The sequence below is a fragment of the Ascaphus truei genome, chromosome 20, assembly GCF_040206685.1.
Source record: "Ascaphus truei isolate aAscTru1 chromosome 20, aAscTru1.hap1, whole genome shotgun sequence".
NCBI lineage: Eukaryota > Metazoa > Chordata > Amphibia > Anura > Ascaphidae > Ascaphus > Ascaphus truei.
Window position 1 is genome coordinate 33,010,015 of NC_134502.1, and position 19,073 is coordinate 33,029,087.

A 19,073-nucleotide genomic window follows, 5' to 3' on the forward strand; every position below is an offset into this window, starting at 1 on the left:
TACATACCCCTTACTGACCCCCCTCCCACATACCCCTTACAGACCCCCCTCCCACAGACCCCTTACAGACCCCCCTCCCACATACCCCTTACAGCCCCCCCCCACATACCCCTTACAGACCCCCCTCCCACATACCCCTTACAGCCCCCCCTCCCACATACCCCTTACAGCCCCCCCTCCCACATACCCCTTACAGACCCCCCTCCCACATACCCCTTACTGACCCCCCTCCCACATACCCCTTACAGACCCCCCTCCCACAGACCCCTTACAGACCCCCCTCCCACATACCCCTTACAGCCCCCCCCTCCCACATACCCCTTACTGACCCCCCCTCCCACATACCCCTTACAGCACCCCCTCTCACATAGCCCCTACAGACCCCCCTCCCACATACCCCCTACAGCCCCCCCCCTCCCACATACCCCTTACAGACCCCCTCCCACATACCCCTTACAGCCCCCCCCCTCCCACATACCCCTTACAGACCCCCTCCCACATACCCCTTACAGTCCCCCCTCCCACATACCCCTTACAGACCCCCCTCCCACATACCCCTTACAGACCCCCCTCCCACATACCCCTTACAGACCCCCCTCCCACATACCCCTTACAGACCCCCTCCCACATACCCCTTACAGCCCCCCCTCCCACATACCCCTTACAGCCCCCCTCCCACATACCCCTTACAGCCCCCCCTCCCACATACCCCTTACAGCCCCCCCTCCCACATACCTCTTACAGACCCCCCTCCCACATACCCCTTACAGACCCCCCCTCCCACATACCCCTTACAGACCCCCCCCTCCCACATACCCCATACAGCCCCCCTCCCACATACCCCTTACAGCCCCCCTCCCACATACCCCTTACAGACCCCCCTCCCACATACCCCTTACAGACCCCTCTCCCACATACCCCTTACAGCCCCCCCTCCCACATACCCCTTACAGCCCCCCCCTCCCACATACCCCTTACAGCCCCCCTCCCACATACCCCTTACAGCCCCCCCTCCCACATACCCCTTACAGACCCCCCTCCCACATACCCCTTACAGACCCCCCTCCCACATACCCCTTACAGACCCCCCCTCCCACATACCCCTTACAGACCCCCCCCTCCCACATACCCCATACAGCCCCCCTCCCACATACCCCTTACAGCCCCCCTCCCACATACCCCTTACAGACCCCCCTCCCACATACCCTACAGACCCCCCTCCCACATACCCCTTACAGCCCCCCCTCCCACATACCCCTTACAGACCCCCTCCCACATACCCCTTACAGCCCCCCCCTCCCACATACCCCTTACAGACCCCCCTCCCACATACCCCTTACAGACCCCCCTCCCACATACCCCTTACAGACCCCCCTCCCACATACCCCTTACAGACCCCCCTCCCACATACCCCTTACAGACCCCCCTCTCACATACCCCTTACAGACCCCCTCCCACATACCCCTTACAGACCCCCTCCCACATACCCCTTACAGACCCCCCTCCCACATACCCCTTACAGCCCCCCCTCCCACATACCCCTTACAGCCCCCCCTCCCACATACCCCTTACAGACCCCCCTCCCACATACCCCTTACAGACCCCCCTCCCACATATCCCTTACAGACCCCCTCCCACATACCCCTTACAGACCCCCCTCCCACATACCCCTTACAGACCACCTCCCACATACCCCTTACAGACCACCTCCCACACACCCCTTACAGCACCCCCTCCCACATACCCCTTACAGACCCCCCTCCCACATACCCCTTACCGACCCCCCCTCCCACATACCCCTTACAGACCCCCCCCTCCCACATACTCCATACAGCCCCCCTCCCACATACCCCTTACAGCCCCCCTCCCACATACCCCTTACAGCCCCCCTCCCACATACCCCTTACAGCCCCCTCCCACATACCCCTTACAGCCCCCCTCCCACATACCCCTTACAGACCCCCCTCCCACATAAGCCTTACAGACCCCCCTCCCACATACCCCTTACAGACCCCCCTCCCACATACCCCTTACAGCCCCCCCTCCCACATACCCCTTACAGACCCCCCTCCCACATACCCCTTACAGACCCCCCTCCCACATACCCCTTACAGACCCCCCCCTCCCACATACCCCATAAAGCCCCCCTCCCACATACCCCATACAGCCTCCCTCCCACATACCCCTTACAGACCCCCCTCCCACATACCCCTAACTGCCCCCCCTCCCACATACCCCTTACAGAACCCCATCCCACATACCCCTTACAGCCACCCTCCCACATACCCCTTACAGACCCCCCTCCCACATACCCCTTACAGACCCCCTCCCACATACCCCTTACAGACCCCCCTCCCACATACCCCTTACAGACCCCCCTCCCACATACCCCTTACAGACCCCCCTCCCACATACCCCTTACAGACCCCCCTCCCACATACCCCTTACAGACCCCCCTCCCACATACCCCTTACAGCCCCCCCTCCCACATACCCCTTACAGCCCCCCTCCCACATACCCCTTAAAGCCCCCCCTCCCACATACCCCTTACAGCCCCCCTCCCACATACCCCTTACAGACCCCCCTCCCACATACCCCTTACAGACCCCCCTCCCACATACCCCTTACAGACCCCCCTCCCACATACCCCTTACAGACCCCCCTCCCACATACCCCTTACAGACCCCCTCCCACATACCCCTTACAGACCCCCTCCCACATACCCCTTACAGACCCCCCTCCCACATACCCCTTACAGCCCCCCCTCCCACATACCCCTTACAGCCCCCCCTCCCACATACCCCTTACAGCCCCCCCTCCCACATACCCCTTACAGACCCCCCTCCCACATATCCCTTACAGACCCCCTCCCACATACCCCTTACAGACCCCCCTCCCACATACCCCTTACAGACCACCTCCCACATACCCCTTACAGACCACCTCCCACACACCCCTTACAGCACCCCCTCCCACATACCCCTTACAGACCCCCCTCCCACATACCCCTTACAGACCCCCCTCCCACATACCCCTTACAGACCCCCCCCTCCCACATACTCCATACAGCCCCCCTCCCACATACCCCTTACAGCCCCCCTCCCACATACCCTTTACAGCCCCCCTCCCACATACCCCTTACAGCCCCCTCCCACATACCCCTTACGGCCCCCCTCCCACATACCCCTTACAGACCCCCCTCCCACATAAGCCTTACAGACCCCCCTCCCACATACCCCTTACAGACCCCCCTCCCACATACCCCTTACAGACCCCCTCCCACATACCCTTTACAGACCCCCCTCCCACATACCCCTTACAGACCCCCCTCCCACATACCCCTTACAGACCCCCTTCCCACATACCCCTTACAGACCCCCCTCCCACATACCCCTTACAGACCCCCCTCCCACATACCCCTTACAGCCCCCCCTCCCACATACCCCTTACAGCCCCCCTCCCACATACCCCTTAAAGCCCCCCCTCCCATATACCCCTTACAGCCCCCCTCCCACATACCCCTTACAGACCCCCCTCCCACATACCCCTTACAGACCCCCCTCCCACATACCCCTTACAGACCCCCCTCCCACATACCCCTTACAGACCCCCCTCCCACATACCCCTTACAGACCCCCCTCCCACATACCCCTTACAGACCCCCCTCCCACATACCCCTTACAGCACCCCTCCCACATACCCCTTACAGCCCCCCTCCCACATACCCCTTACAGCCCACCCTCCCAAAAACCCCTTACAGCCCCCCCTCCCACATACACCTTACTGACCCCCCTCCCACATACCCCTTACAGACCCCCCTCCCACATACCCCTTACAGACCCCACTCCCACATACCCCTTACAGCCCCCCCTCCCACATACCCCTTACAGCCCCCCTCCCACATACCCTTTACAGCCCCCCCTCTTATTTTTCCCTCTATATATTTATCCCGCTTTCTCTCTTTTTCTCCTCTCTTCCGCCCTTCCCTTCTCTCTCCCCCCACTCCACCCTCCCCCCTCCTCTCCCCCTACCTCCTCTCCCCTTCTCTCCCCCTTTCCGCCTCCTCCCCCCTCCCCACCTATCCCCCCTCTCTCTCCCCTATCCCCCTCTCCATCCACCTCACCCCTCTCCTCTCTCCCCCCCTCACCTCTCCCCCCCTCACCTCTCCCCCCCTCACCTCTCTCCCCCTCACCTCTCCCCCCTCACCTCTCTCTCCCCCCCTCACCTCTCTCTCCCCCCCTCACCTCTCTCTCCCCCCCTCACCTCTCTCCCCCCTCACCTCTCTCCCCCCTCACCTCTCTCTCCCCCCCTCACCTCTCTCTCCCCCCTCACCTCTCTCCTCCCCCCTCACCTCTCTCTCCCCCCCTCACCTCTCTCTCCCCCCCTCACCTCTCTCTCCCCCCCTCACCTCGCCCCCCCTCACCTCTCTCCCCCTCACCTCTCTCTCCCCCCCTCACCTCTCTCTCCCCCCCTCACCTCTCTCTCCCCCCCTCACCTCTCTCTCCCCCCCTCACCTCTCTCTCCCCCCCTCACCTCTCTCTCCCCCCCTCACCTCTCTCTCCCCCCCTCACCTCTCTCCCCCCCTCACCTCTCTCCCCCCCTCACCTCTCTCCCCCCCTCACCTCTCTCCCCCCCTCACCTCTCTCCCCCCCTCACCTCTCTCCCCCCCTCACCTCTCCCCCCCTCACCTCTCTCCCCCCCTCACCTACTCCCCCCTCACCTCTCTCCCCCCTCACCTCTCCCCCCCTCACCTCTCCCCCCCTCACCTCTCTCTCCCCCCCTCACCTCTCTCCCCCCTCACCTCTCTCTCCCCCCCTCACCTCTCTCTCCCCCCCTCACCTCTCACCCCCCCCTCACCTCTCTCTCCCCCCCTCACCTCTCTCTCCCCCCTCACCTCTCTCTCCCCCCCCACCTCTCTCTCCCCCCCTCACCTCTCTCTCCCCCCCTCACCTCTCTCTCCCCCCCTCACCTCTCTCTCCCCCCCTCACCTCTCTCCCCCCCCCCTCACCTCTCTCCCCCCCCTCACCTCTCTCCCCCCCCTCACCTCTCCCCCCCCCCTCACCTCCCCCCCGTCACCTCCCCCCCCTCACCTCTCTCCCCCCCCTCACCTCTCTCCCCCCCCACACCTCTCTCCCCCCCTCACCTCTCTCCCCCCCCTCACCTCTCTCCCCCCCTCACCTCTCTCCCCCCCTCACCTCTCTCCGTCCCCCCCCTCACCTCTCACCCCCCCCCCTCACCTCTCTCCTCATCCTCCTCTCTCCAGTTGTCCAAGTAGTTGGAGGTTACGTATCTCTGCAGGACTTTTGGCTTCGTGCCTTGTGCTACCGCCAGCCTGCTCAGGGGAGAGTGTGCACGGAGTGAGTGTGCACGGAGCGAGTGTGCACGGAGTGAGTGTGCTACCGCCAGCCTGCTCAGGGGAGAGTGTGCCCGGAGTGAGTGTGCTACCACCAGCCTGCTCAGGGGAGAGTGTGTACGGAGTGAGTGTGCTACCGCCAGCCTGCTCAGGGGAGAGTGTGCACGGAGTGAGTGTGCTACCGCCAGCCTGCTCAGGGGAGAGTGTGCACGGAGTGAGTGTGCTACAGCCAGCCTGCTCAGGGGAGAGTGTGCACGGAGTGAGTGTGCACGGAGCGAGTGTGCACGGAGTGAGTGTGCTACCGCCAGCCTGCTCAGGGGAGAGTGTGCACGGAGTGAGTGTGCTACCGCCAGCCTGCTCAGGGGAGAGTGTGCACGGAGTGAGTGTGCACGGAGTGAGTGTGCTACCGCCAGCCTGCTCAGGGGAGAGTGTGCCCGGAGTGAGTGTGCTACCACCAGCCTGCTCAGAGGAGAGTGTGTACGGAGTGAGTGTGCTACCGCCAGCCTGCTCAGGGGAGAGTGTGCACGGAGTGAGTGTGCTACCGCCAGCCTGCTCAGGGGAGAGTGTGCACGGAGTGAGTGTGCTACCGCCAGCCTGCTCAGGGGAGAGTGTGCATGGAGTGAGTGTGCACGGAGTGAGTGTGCTACAGCCAGCCTGCTCAGGGGAGAGTGTGCACGGAGTGAGTGTGCACGGAGCGAGTGTGCACGGAGTGAGTGTGCTACCGCCAGCCTGCTCAGGGGAGAGTGTGCACGGAGTGAGTGTGCTACCGCCAGCCTGCTCAGGGGAGAGTGTGCACGGAGTGAGTGTGCTACCACCAGCCTGCTCAGGGGAGAGTGTGCACGGGGTGAGTGTGCTACCGCCAGCCTGCTCAGGGGAGAGTGTGCACGGGGTGTGTAAACGGAGTGAGTGTGCTACCGCCAGCCTGCTCAGGGGAGAGTGTGCACGGGGTGTGTGCACGGAGTGAGTGTGCTACCGCCAGCCTGCTCAGGGGAGAGTGTGCACGGGGTGAGTGTGCACGGGGTGAGTGTGCTACCGCCAGCCTGCTCAGGGGAGAGTGTGCACGGAGTGAGTGTGCTACCGCCAGCCTGCTCAGGGGAGAGTGTGCACGGAGTGAGTGTGCTACAGCCAGCCTGCTCAGGGGAGAGTGTGCACAGGGTGTGTGCACGGAGTGAGTGTGCTACCGCTAGCCTGCTCAGGGGAGAGTGTGCATGGGGTGTGTGCACGGAGTGAGTGTGCTACCGCCAGCCTGCTCAGGGGAGAGTGTGCACGTGGTGAGTGTGCACGGGGTGAGTGTGCACGGGGTGAGTGTGCTACCGCCAGCCTTCTCAGGGGAGAGTGTGCACGGAGTGAGTGTGCTACCGCCAGCCTGCTCAGGGGAGAGTGTGCACGGAGTGAGTGTGCTACAGCCAGTCTGCTCAGGGGAGAGTGTGCATGGAGTGAGTGTGCACGGAGTGAGTGTGCTACAGCCAGCCTGCTCAGGGGAGAGTGTGCACGGAGTGAGTGTGCTACAGCCAGCCTGCTCAGGGGAGAGTGTGCACGGAGTGAGTGTGCACGGAGTGAGTGTGCTACAGCCAGCCTGCTCAGGGGTGAGTGTGCATGGGGTGAGTGTGCTACCACCAGCCTGCTCAGGGGAGAGTGTGCACGGGGTGAGTGTGCACGGGGTGAGTGTGCTACCGCCAGCCTGCTCAGGGGAGAGTGTGCACGGAGTGAGTGTGCTACCGCCAGCCTGCTCAGGGGAGAGTGTGCACGGAGTGAGTGTGCACGGGGTGAGTGTGCTACCGCCAGCTTGCTTAGGTGAGAGTGTGCACGGGGTGAGTGTGCTATCGCCAGCTTGCTCAGGGGAGAGTGTGCACGGAGTGAGTGTGCTATCGCCAGCCTGCTCAGGGGTGAGTGTGCACGGGGTGAGTGTGCTACAGCCAGCCTGCTCAGGGGAGAGTGTTCACGAGGTGAGTGTGCACGGGGTGAGTGTGCTACAGCCAGCCTGCTCAGGGGAGTGTGCACGGGGTGAGTGTGCACGGGTGAGTGTGCACGGGGTGAGTGTGCTACAGCCAGCCTGCTCAAGAGAGTGTGCATGGAGTGAGTGTGCTACAGCCAGCCTGCTCAGGGGAGAGTGTGCACGGGGTGAGTGTGCATTGGGTGAGTGTGCACGGGTGAGTTTGCACGGGGTAAGTGTGCATGGGTGAGTGTGCTGCAGCCAGCCTTCTCAGGGGTGAGTGTGCTGCAGCCAGCCTTCTCAGGGGTGAGTGTGCACGGGGTGAGTGTGCTGCAGCCAGCCTGCTTAGGGGTGAGTGTACACGGGTGAGTGTGCAACGTTTGCGCTTGCGTCACAGCGTGTGCTCCTGCACAAGTGCCTATAACATGCGTGTCAGTGTGCAGGGCAAGCGTGCAACAATGGGGCGTGTGACACGCTTGTTTGCAAAGAGTGCATGTTTGTGAGTGACACTGCACAAGTGTAAGGTTGTGCGTGCGAGAGAGCGTAGCCTTGCAAGCATATATGACCTCGCACACTCACCTCTCCGCCAGCAAGGTTGGGTTCAGAGGGGCTCGTGACCCCCCGGGGGCGCTCTTATTACGGTCTTCTTCCTGTGTCCTGCACAGAGGGGGAGGTGTCAGCGCGCGCACGCACAGTCACCCGCAGCAGGGCGTGTCACAGGGTCACCCGTAGCAGGGCGTGTCACAGGGTCACCTGCAGTAAGGCGTCATTGTGTCTCTATGTCCCCTACAGTGGGATGTGTCCCTGTGCATGTCGTGTCCCTGTGTCACAGTGTCACCCGTAGTAGTGTGTCACAGTGTCACCTGTAGTAGGGCGTGTCACAGTGTCACCTGTAGTAGGGCGTGTCACAGTGTCACCTGTACAAGGGTGTGTCCCATTGTCACCTGTAGAAAGGTGTTTCCCAGTGTCACCTGTAGTAGGGCGTGTCACAGTGTCACCTGTAGTAGGGCGTGTCACAGTGTCACTTGTAGTAGGGCGTGTCACAGTGTCACCTGTAGTAGGGCGTGTCACAGTGTCACCTGTAGTAGGGCGTGTCACAGTGTCACCTGTAGTAGGGCGTGTCACAGTGTCACCTGTAGTAGGGCGTGTCACAGTGTCACCTGTAGTAGGGCGTGTCAGTGTCACCTGTAGTAGGGCATGTCACAGTGTCACCTGTAGTAGGGCGTGTCACAGTGTCACCTGTAGTAGGGCGTGTCACAGTGTCACCTGTAGTAGGGCGTGTCACAGTGTCACCTGTAGTAGGGCGTGTCACAGTGTCACCTGTAGTAGGGCGTGTCAGAGTTTCACCTGTAGTAGGGCGTGTCACAGTGTCACCTGTAGTAGGGCGTGTCAGTGTCACCTGTAGTAGGGCGTGTCACAGTGTCACCTGTAGTAGGGCGTGTCACAGTGTCACCTGTAGTAGGGCGTGTCAGAGTGTCACCTGTAGTAGGGCGTGTCAGTGTCACCTGTAGTAGGGCGTGTCACAGTGTCACCTGTAGTAGGGCGTGTCACAGTGTCACCTGTAGTAGGGCGTGTCACAGTGTCACCTGTAGTAGGGCGTGTCACAGTGTCACCTGTAGTAGGGCGTGTCAGAGTTTCACCTGTAGTAGGGCGTGTCACAGTGTCACCTGTAGTAGGGCGTGTCAGTGTCACCTGTAGTAGGGCGTGTCACAGTGTCACCTGTAGTAGGGCGTGTCACAGTGTCACCTGTAGTAGGGCGTGTCAGAGTGTCACCTGTAGTAGGGCGTGTCAGTGTCACCTGTAGTAGGGCGTGTCACAGTGTCACCTGTAGTAGGGCGTGTCAGTGTCACCTGTAGTAGGGCGTGTCACAGTGTCACCTGTAGTAGGGCGTGTCACAGTGTCACCTGTAGTAGGGCGTGTCACAGTGTCACCTGTAGTAGGGCGTGTCAGAGTGTCACCTGTAGTAGGGCGTGTCACAGTGTCACCTGTAGTAGGGCGTGTCACAGTGTCACCTGTAGTAGGGCGTGTCAGAGTGTCACCTGTAGTAGGGCGTGTCACAGTGTCACCTGTAGTAGGGCATGTCACAGTGTCACCTGTAGTAGGGCGTGTCACAGTGTCACCTGTAGTAGGGCGTGTCACAGTGTCACCTGTAGAAAGGTGTTCCCCAGTGTCACCTGTAGTAGGGCGTGTCACAGTGTCACCTGTAGTAGGGCGTGTCACAGTGTCACCTGTAGTAGGGCGTGTCACAGTGTCACCTGTAGAAAGGTGTTCCCCAGTGTCACCTGTAGTAGGGCGTGTCACAGTGTCACCTGTAGTAGGGCGTGTCACAGTGTCACCTGTAGTAGGGCGTGTCACAGTGTCACCTGTAGTAGGGCGTGTCACAGTGTCACCTGTAGTAGGGCGTGTCACAGTGTCACCTGTAGTAGGGCGTGTCACAGTGTCACCTGTAGTAGGGCGTGTCACAGTGTCACCTGTAGTAGGGCGTGTCACAGTGTCACCTGTAGTAGGGCGTGTCACAGTGTCACCTGTAGTAGTGTGTCACAGTGTCACCTGTAGTAGGGCGTGTCACAGTGTCACTTGTAGTAGGGCGTGTCACAGTGTCACCTGTAGTAGGGCGTGTCACAGTGTCACCTGTAGTAGGGCGTGTCACAGTGTCACCTGTAGTAGGGCGTGTCACAGTGTCACCTGTAGTAGGGCGTGTCACAGTGTCACCTGTAGTAGGGCGTGTCACAGTGTCACCTGTAGTAGGGCGTGTCACAGTGTCACCTGTAGTAGGGCGTGTCACAGTGTCACCTGTAGAAAGGTGTTTCCCAGTGTCACCTGTAGTAGGGCGTGTCACAGTGTCACCTGTAGTAGGGCGTGTCACAGTGTCACCTGTAGAAAGGTGTTTCCCAGTGTCACCTGTAGTAGGGCGTGTCACAGTGTCACCTGTAGTAGGGCGTGTCACAGTGTCACCTGTAGTAGGGCGTGTCACAGTGTCACCTGAAGTAGGGCGTGTCACAGTGTCACCTGTAGTAGGGCGTGTCCCATTGTCACCTGTAGAAAGGTGTTTCCCAGTGTCACCTGTAGTAGGGCGTGTCACAGTGTCACCTGTAGTAGGGCGTGTCACAGTGTCACCTGTAGTAGGGCATGTCACAGTGTCACCTGTAGTAGGGCGTGTCACAGTGTCACCTGTAGTAGGGCGTGTCACAGGGTCACCTGTAGTAGGGCGTGTCACAGTGTCACCTGTAGTAGGGCGTGTCACAGTGTCACCTGTAGTAGGGCGTGTCAGAGTTTCACCTGTAGTAGGGCGTGTCACAGTGTCACCTGTAGTAGGGCATGTCACAGTGTCACCTGTAGTAGTGTGTCACAGTGTCACCTGTAGTAGGGCGTGTCATAGTGTCACCTGTAGTAGTGTGTCACAGGGTCACCTGTAGTAGGGTGTGTCCCATTGTCACCTGTAGTAGGGCGTGTCACAGTGTCACCTGTAGTAGGGCGTGTCACAGTGTCACCTGTAGTAGTGTGTCACAGTGTCACCTGTAGTAGGGCGTGTCACAGTGTCACCTGTAGTAGTGTGTCACAGTGTCACCTGTAGTAGGGCATGTCACAGTGTCACTTGTAGTAGTGTGTCACAGTGTCACCTGTAGTAGGGCGTGTCACAGTGTCACCTGTAGTAGGGCGTGTCACAGTGTCACCTGTAGTAGGGCGTGTCACAGTGTCACCTGTAGTAGGGCGTGTCACAGTGTCACCTGTAGTAGGGCGTGTCACAGTGTCACCTGTAGTAGGGCGTGTCACAGTGTCACCTGTAGTAGGGCGTGTCACAGTGCCACCTGAAGTAGGGTGTGTCACAGTGTCACCTGTAGTAGGGCGTGTCACAGTGTCACCTGTAGTAGGGCGTGTCACAGTGTCACCTGTAGTAGGGCGTGTCACCTGTAGTAGGGCGTGTCACAGTGTCACCTGTAGTAGGGCGTGTCACAGTGTCACCTGTAGTAGGGCGTGTCACAGTGTCACCTGTAGTAGGGCGTGTCACAGTGTCACCTGAAGTAGGGCGTGTCACAGTGTCACCTGTAGTAGGGCGTGTCACAGTGTCACCTGTAGTAGGGCGTGTCATAGTGACACCTGAAGTAGGGCGTGTCACAGTGTCACCAGAAGTAGGGCGTGTCACAGTGTCACCTGTAGTAGGGCGTGTCACAGTGTCACCTGAAGTAGGGCGTGTCACAGTGTCACCTGAAGTAGGGCGTGTCACAGTGTCACCTGTAGTAGGGCGTGTCACAGTGTCACCTGAAGTAGGGCGTGTCACAGTGTCACCTGTAGTAGGGCGTGTCACAGTGTCACCTGTAGTAGGGCGTGTCACAGTGTCACCTGTAGTAGGGCGTGTCACAGTGTCACCTGTAGTAGGGCGTGTCACAGTGTCACCTGTAGTAGGGCGTGTCACAGTGTCACCTGAAGTAGGACGTGTCACAGTGTCACCTGAAGTAGGGTGTGTCACAGTGTCACCTGTAGTAGGGCGTGTCACAGTGTCACCTGTAGTAGGGCGTGTCACAGTGTCACCTGTAGTAGGGCGTGTCACAGTGTCACCTGTAGTAGGGCGTGTCACAGTGTCACCTGTAGTAGGGTGTGTCACAGTGTCACCTGTAGTAGGGCGTGTCACAGTGTCACCTGTAGTAGGGCGTGTCACAGTGTCACCTGAAGTAGGGCGTGTCACAGTGTCACCTGTAGTAGGGCGTGTCATAGTGACACCTGAAGTAGGGCGTGTCACAGTGTCACCTGAAGTAGGGCGTGTCACAGTGTCACCTGTAGTAGGGCGTGTCACAGTGTCACCTGAAGTAGGGCGTGTCACAGTGTCACCTGAAGTAGGGCGTGTCACAGTGTCACCTGTAGTAGGGCGTGTCACAGTGTCACCTGAAGTAGGGCGTGTCACAGTGTCACCTGTAGTAGGGCGTGTCACAGTGTCACCTGTAGTAGGGCGTGTCACAGTGTCACCTGTAGTAGGGCGTGTCACAGTGTCACCTGTAGTAGGGCGTGTCACAGTGTCACCTGAAGTAGGGCGTGTCACAGTGTCACCTGAAGTAGGGCGTGTCACAGTGTCACCTGTAGTAGGGCGTGTCACAGTGTCACCTGAAGTAGGGCGTGTCACAGTGTCACCTGTAGTAGGGCGTGTCACAGTGTCACCTGTAGTAGGGCGTGTCACAGTGTCACCTGTAGTAGGGCGTGTCACAGTGTCACCTGTAGTAGGGCGTGTCACAGTGTCACCTGAAGTAGGGCGTGTCACAGTGTCACCTGAAGTAGGGCGTGTCACAGTGTCACCTGTAGTAGGGCGTGTCACAGTGTCACCTGAAGTAGGGCGTGTCCGACTCGGTCACCTTCATGAGCCCATAATCTTTCCCGGCTGGGTGGTAAGTTGCCACAATGTTCATCTCGTCCCAGTGCTGAGACTTCCTCCTGACAGACGTCACAATGTGTCACCCTGCGCTCTCTCCCCATATCTTTCTCCGCCCGGTGTCCCCGTGTCCCCTCCCTGCCCGGTGTCCCCGTATCCCTTCCCTGCCCGGTGTCCCCATATCCCTTCCCTGCCACCGGTGTCCCCATATCCCTTCCCTGCCCCCGGTGTCCCTGTGTCACCTCTCCGTCCGGTGTCCCCGTGTCACCTCTCCGTCCGGTGTCCCCGTGTCACCTCTCCGTCCGGTGTCCCCGTGTCCCCTCCCTGCCCCCGGTGTCCCTGTGTCCCCTCCCTGCCCGGTGTCCCCGTGTCACCTCTCCGTCCGGTGTCCCCGTGTCACCTCTCCGTCCGGTGTCCCCGTGTCACCTCTCCGTCCGGTGTCCCCGTGTCACCTCTCCGTCCAGTGTCCCCGTGCCCCCTCCCTGCCACCGGTGTCCCCGTGCCCCCTCCCTGCCACCGGTGTCCCCGTGTCACCTCTCCGTCAGGTGTCCCCGTGTCACCTCTCCGTCCAGTGTCCCCGTGCCCCCTCCCTGCCCCCGGTGTCCCCGTGCCCCCTCCCTGCCACCGGTGTCCCCGTGTCACCTCTCCGTCCGGTGTCCCCGTGTCACCTCTCCGTCCGGTGTCCCCGTGTCACCTCTCCGTCCGGTGTCCCCGTGTCACCTCTCCGTCCGGTGTCCCCGTGTCACCTCTCCGTCCGGTGTCCCTGTGTCACCTCTCCGTCCAGTGTCCCCGTGCCCCCTCCCTGCCCCCGGTGTCCCCGTGCCCCCTCCCTGCCACCGGTGTCCCCGTGTCACCTCTCCGTCCGGTGTCCCCGTGTCACCTCTCCGTCCGGTGTCCCCGTGTCACCTCTCCGTCCGGTGTCCCCGTGTCACCTCTCCGTCCAGTGTCCCCGTGCCCCCTCCCTGCCCCCGGTGTCCCCGTGCCCCCTCCCTGCCACCGGTGTCCCCGTGTCACCTCTCCGTCCGGTGTCCCCGTGTCACCTCTCCGTCCGGTGTCCCCGTGTCACCTCTCCGTCCGGTGTCCCCGTGTCACCTCTCCGTCCAGTGTCCCCGTGCCCCCTCCCTGCCACCGGTGTCCCCGTGTCACCTCTCCGTCCGGTGTTCCGGTGTCTGTCCCACGATGTCCTCGGAGCTGTGTCTCTTTAAGATACTCCGCAGGGGCTGTGCCTCCGCCCCCCGCGCCATCCTCCCATGTGGCCGGTGGGTGACACTGGGGAGTGGACCACGTGTGGCACTACAGGATGTGTAGACACTTGTGGGAGGGAGGGGCCTGGTGGGAGGGGGTGGTGCCCAGGCCAGGTGTCTGTAGCATTATGACATCACATTCTCAGAGTGTGACATCATGGGAGGGACTGTCTCAATACCAATACAGAGGGAGGCTGTCTCTGAATACAGAGGGAGGCTGTCTCTCAATACAGGGGGAGGCTGTCTCTGAATACAGAGGGAGGCTGTCTCTGAATACAGGGGGAGGCTGTCTCTGAATACAGAGGGAGGCTGTCTCTGAATACAGGGGGAGGCTGTCTCTGAATACAGAGGGAGGCTGTCTCTGAATACAGAGGGAGGCTGTCTCTGAATACAGGGGGAGGCTGTCTCTGAATACAGGGGGAGGCTGTCTCTGAATACAGGGGGAGGCTGTCTCTCAATACAGAGGGAGGCTGTCTCTCAATACCAATACAGGGGGAGGCTGTCTCTGAATACAGAGGGAGGCTGTCTCTCAATACAGAGGGAGGCTGTCTCTGAATACAGAGGGAGGCTGTCTCTGAATACAGAGGGAGGCTGTCTCTGAATACAGAGGGAGGCTGTCTCTGAATACAGAGGGAGGCTGTCTCTCAATACAGAGGGAGTCTGTCTCTCAATACCAATACAGAGGGAGGCTGTCTCTCAATACCAATACAGAGGGAGGCTGTCTCTCAATACAGGGGGAGGCTGTCTCTGAATACAGAGGGAGGCTGTGGAATACAGAGGGAGGCTGTCTCTGAATACAGAGGGAGGCTGTGGAATACAGAGGGAGGCTGTCTCTGAATACAAAGGGAGGCTGTGGAATACAGGGGGAGGCTGTCTCTGAATACAGAGGGAGGCTGTGTAATACAGAGGGAGGCTGTGGAATACAGGGGGAGGCTGTCTCTGAATACAGAGGGAGGCTGTCTCTGAATACAGAGGGAGGCTGTCTCTGAATACAGAGGGAGGCTGTCTCTGAATACAGGGGGAGGCTGTCTCTGAATACAGAGGGAGGCTGTCTCTCAATACAGAGGGAGGCTGTCTCTGAATACAGAGGGAAGCTGTCTCTCAATACCAATACAGAGGGAGGCTGTCTCTGAATACAGAGGGAGGCTGTCTCTCAATACCAATACAGAGGGAGGCTGTCTCTCAATACAGAGGGAGGCTGTCTCTGAATACAGAGGGAGGCTGTCTCTGAATACAGAGGGAGGCTGTCTCTGAATACCAATACAGAGGGAGGCTGTCTCAATACAGAGGGAGTCTGTCTCTGAATACAGAGGGAGGCTGTCTCTGAATACAGAGGGAGGCTGTCTCTGAATACAGAGGGAGGCTGTCTCTGAATACAGAGGGAGGCTGTCTCTCAATACCAATACAGAGGGAGGCTGTCTCAATACAGAGGGAGGCTGTCTCTGAATACAGAGGGAAGCTGTCTCTCAATACCAATACAGAGGGAGGCTGTGGAATACAGAGGGAGGCTGTCTCTGAATACAGAGGGAGGCTGTCTCTGAATACAGAGGGAGGCTGTCTCTGAGTACAGAGGGAGGCTGTCTCTGAATACAGAGGGAGGCTGTCTCTGAGTACAGAGGGAGGCTGTCTCTCAATACAGAGGGAGGCTGTCTCTCAATACCAATACAGAGGGAGGCTGTGGAATACAGAGGGAGGCTGTCTCTGAATACAGAGGGAGGCTGTCTCTCAATACCAATACAGAGGGAGGCTGTCTCAATACAGAGGGAGGCTGTCTCTGAATACAGAGGGAAGCTGTCTCTCAATACCAATACAGAGGGAGGCTGTGGAATACAGAGGGAGGCTGTCTCTGAATACAGAGGGAGGCTGTCTCTGAATACAGAGGAAGGCTGTCTCTGAATACAGAGGGAGGCTGTCTCTGAATACAGAGGGAGGCTGTCTCTGAGTACAGAGGGAGGCTGTCTCTCAATACAGAGGGAGGCTGTCTCTCAATACCAATACAGAGGGAGGCTGTGGAATACAGAGGGAGGCTGTCTCTGAATACAGAGGGAGGCTGTCTCTGAATACAGAGGGAGGCTGTCTCTGAATACAGAGGGAAGCTGTCTCTCAATACAGAGGGAGGCTGTCTCTGAATACAGAGGGAGGCTGTCTCTCAATACAGAGGGACGCTGTCTCTCAATACAGAGGGAGGCTGTCTCTGAATACAGAGGGAGGCTGTCTCTGAGTACAGAGGGAGGCTGTCTCTCAATACAGAGGGACGCTGTCTCTCAATACAGAGGGAGGCTGTCTCTGAATACAGAGGGAGGCTGTCTCTGAGTACAGAGGGAGGCTGTCTCTCAATACAGAGGGAGGCTGTCTCTCAATACCAATACAGAGGGAGGCTGTCTCTGAATACAGAGGGAGGCTGTCTCTGAATACAGAGGGAGGCTGTGGAATACAGAGGGAGGCTGTCTCTGAATACAGAGGGAAGCTGTCTCTCAATACAGAGGGAGGCTGTCTCTGAATACAGAGGGAGGCTGTCTCTCAATACAGAGGGAGGCTGTCTCTGAATACAGAGGGAGGCTGTCTCTCAATACAGAGGGAGGCTGTCTCTGAATACAGAGGGAGGCTGTCTCTCAATACAGAGGGAGGCTGTCTCTGAATACAGAGGGAGGCTGTCTCTGAATACACAGGGAGGCTGTCTCTGAATACAGAGGGAGGCTGTCTCTCAATACCAATACAGAGGGAGGCTGTGGAATACAGGGGGAGGCTGTCTCTGAATACAGAGGGAGGCTGTCTCTGAATACAGAGGGAGGCTGTCTCTGAATACAGAGGGAGGCTGTCTCTCAATACAGAGGGAGGCTGTCTCTCAATAGCCAATACAGAGGGAGGCTGTCTCTCAATACAGAGGGAGGCTGTCTCTGAATACAAAGGGAAGCTGTCTCTCAATACCAGAGAGGGTACAGAAGGGAGGCTGTGGAATACAGAGGGAGGCTGTCTCTCGAATACAGATACAGAGGGAGGCTGTGGAATACAGAGGGAGGCTGTCTCTGAATACAGAGGGAGGCTGTGGAATACAGAGGGAGGCTGTCTCTGAATACAGAGGGAGGCTGTCTCTGAATACAGAGGGAGGCTGTGGAATACAGAGGGAGGCTGTCTCTGAATACAGAGGGAGGCTGTCTCTGAATACAGAGGGAGGCTGTCTCTGAATACAGAGGGAGGCTGTCTCTGAATACAGAGGGAGGCTGTCTCTGAATACAGAGGAGGCTGTGGAATACAGAGGGAGGCTGTCTCTGAATACAGAGGGAGGCTGTCTCTGAATACAGAGGGAGGCTGTCTCTGAATACAGAGGGAGGCTGTGGAATACAGAGGGAGGCTGTTTCTGAATACAGAGGGGAGGCTGTCTCTGAATACAGAGGGAGGCTGTGGAATACAGAGGAGGCTGTCTCTGAATACAGAGGGAGGCTGTCTCTGAATACAGAGGGAGGCTGTCTCTGAATACAGAGGGAGGCTGTCTCTGAATACAGAGGGAGGCTGTCTCTGAATACAGAGGGAGGCTGTCTCTGAATACAGAGGGAGGCTGTGGAATACAGAGGGAGGCTGTGGAATACAGAGGGAGGCTGTCTCTGAATACAGAGGGAGGCTGTCTCTGAATACAGAGGGAGGCTGTCTCTGAATACAGAGGGAGGCTGTGGAATACAGAGGGAGGCTGTTTCTGAATACAGAGGGAGGCTGTCTCTGAATACAGAGGGAGGCTGTGGAATACAGAGGGAGGCTGTTTCTGAATACAGAGGGAGGCTGTTTCTGAATACAGAGGGAGGCTGTGGAATACAGAGGGAGGCTGTCTCTGAATACAGAGGGAGGCTGTCTCTGAATACAGAGGAAGGCTGTGGAATACAGAGGGAGGCTGTCTCTGAATACAGAGGGAGGCTGTGGAATACAGAGGGAGGCTGTCTCTGAATACAGAGGGAGGCTGTGGAATACAGAGGGAGGCTGTCTTTGAATACAGAGGGAGGCTGTGGAATACAGAGGGAGGCTGTCTCTGAATACAGAGGGAGGCTGTGTAATACAGAGGGAGGCTGTCTCTGAATACAGAGGGAGGCTGTTTCTGAATACAGAGGGAGGCTGTCTCTGAATACAGAGGGAGGCTGTGGAATACAGAGGGAGGCTGTTTCTGAATACAGAGGGAGGCTGTGGAATACAGAGGGAGGCTGTCTCTGAATACAGAGGGAGGCTGTCTCTGAATACAGAGGAAGGCTGTGGAATACAGAGGGAGGCTGTCTCTGAATACAGAGGGAGGCTGTGGAATACAGAGGGAGGCTGTCTCTGAATACAGAGGGAGGCTGTGGAATACAGAGGGAGGCTGTCTTTGAATACAGAGGGAGGCTGTGGAATACAGAGGGAGGCTGTCTCTGAATACAGAGGGAGGCTGTGGAATACAGAGGGAGGCTGTCTCTGAATACAGAGGGAGGCTGTTTCTGAATACAGAGGGTGGCTGTGGAATACAGAGGGAGGCTGTTTCTGAATACAGAGGGAGGCTGTGGAATACAGAGGGAGGCTGTTTCTGAATACAGAGGGAGGCTGTGGAATACAGAGGGAGGCTGTGGAATTCAGAGGGAGGCTGTCTCTGAATACAGAGGGAGGCTGTGGCTGTTTCACCCAAACCCATTGGGAATAAACGTCCCCAACACTGAGGTCGCAGTTATTATTTACCAACCAATTCAACCCCCTGCGCACCCCCCCTCCCCAATTACCCCAGCCCCCTGCGCACCCCCCCTCCCCAAATACCCCAGCCCCCTGCGCACCCCCCTCCCCAAATTCCCCAAATACCCCAGCCCCCTGCGCACCCCCCCTCCTAAAATACCCCAACGCCCTGCGCTCCCCCCCTCCCCAAATACCCCAGCCCCCTGCGCACCCCCCCTCCCCAAATACCCCAGCCCCCTGCGCACCCCCCTCCCCAAATTCCCCGAATACCCCAGCCCCCTGCGCACCCCCCCTCCTAAAATACCCCAACCCCCTGCGCACCCCCCCTCCCCAAATACCCCAGCCCCCTGCGCACCCCCCCTCCCCAAATACCCCAGCCCCCTGCGCACCCCCCCTCCTCAAATACCCCAACCCCCTGTGCACCCCCCCTCACCAAATACCCCAGCCCCCTGCGCACCCCCCCTCCCCAAATACCCCAACCCCCGCGCACCCCCCCTCCCCAAA

The 19,073-nt window shown here is 59.0% G+C and overlaps 1 protein-coding gene across 2 annotated transcripts in view; it reads right to left on the reverse strand.

Moving 5' to 3' along the window:
* Window positions 1-13,957, reverse strand: part of LOC142470897 (protein phosphatase inhibitor 2-like) — a 35,596-nt gene extending 21,639 nt beyond the window's left edge. Inside the window, exons 1-4 of one of the 2 annotated variants that reach the window (XM_075577703.1) lie at window positions 13,792-13,957; window positions 12,600-12,707; window positions 7,866-7,943; window positions 5,238-5,332 (exon numbers count right to left, since the gene is read on the reverse strand). In XM_075577703.1, the coding sequence (XP_075433818.1) occupies window positions 5,238-5,332; window positions 7,866-7,943; window positions 12,600-12,707; window positions 13,792-13,889 (379 nt within the window). In that variant the 5' untranslated portion in view covers window positions 13,890-13,957. The remainder of the gene's footprint in view (window positions 1-5,237; window positions 5,333-7,865; window positions 7,944-12,599; window positions 12,708-13,791) is intronic. The other variant, XM_075577704.1, reaches the window with a different exon arrangement.
* Window positions 13,958-19,073: the final 5,116 nt, after the last annotated feature.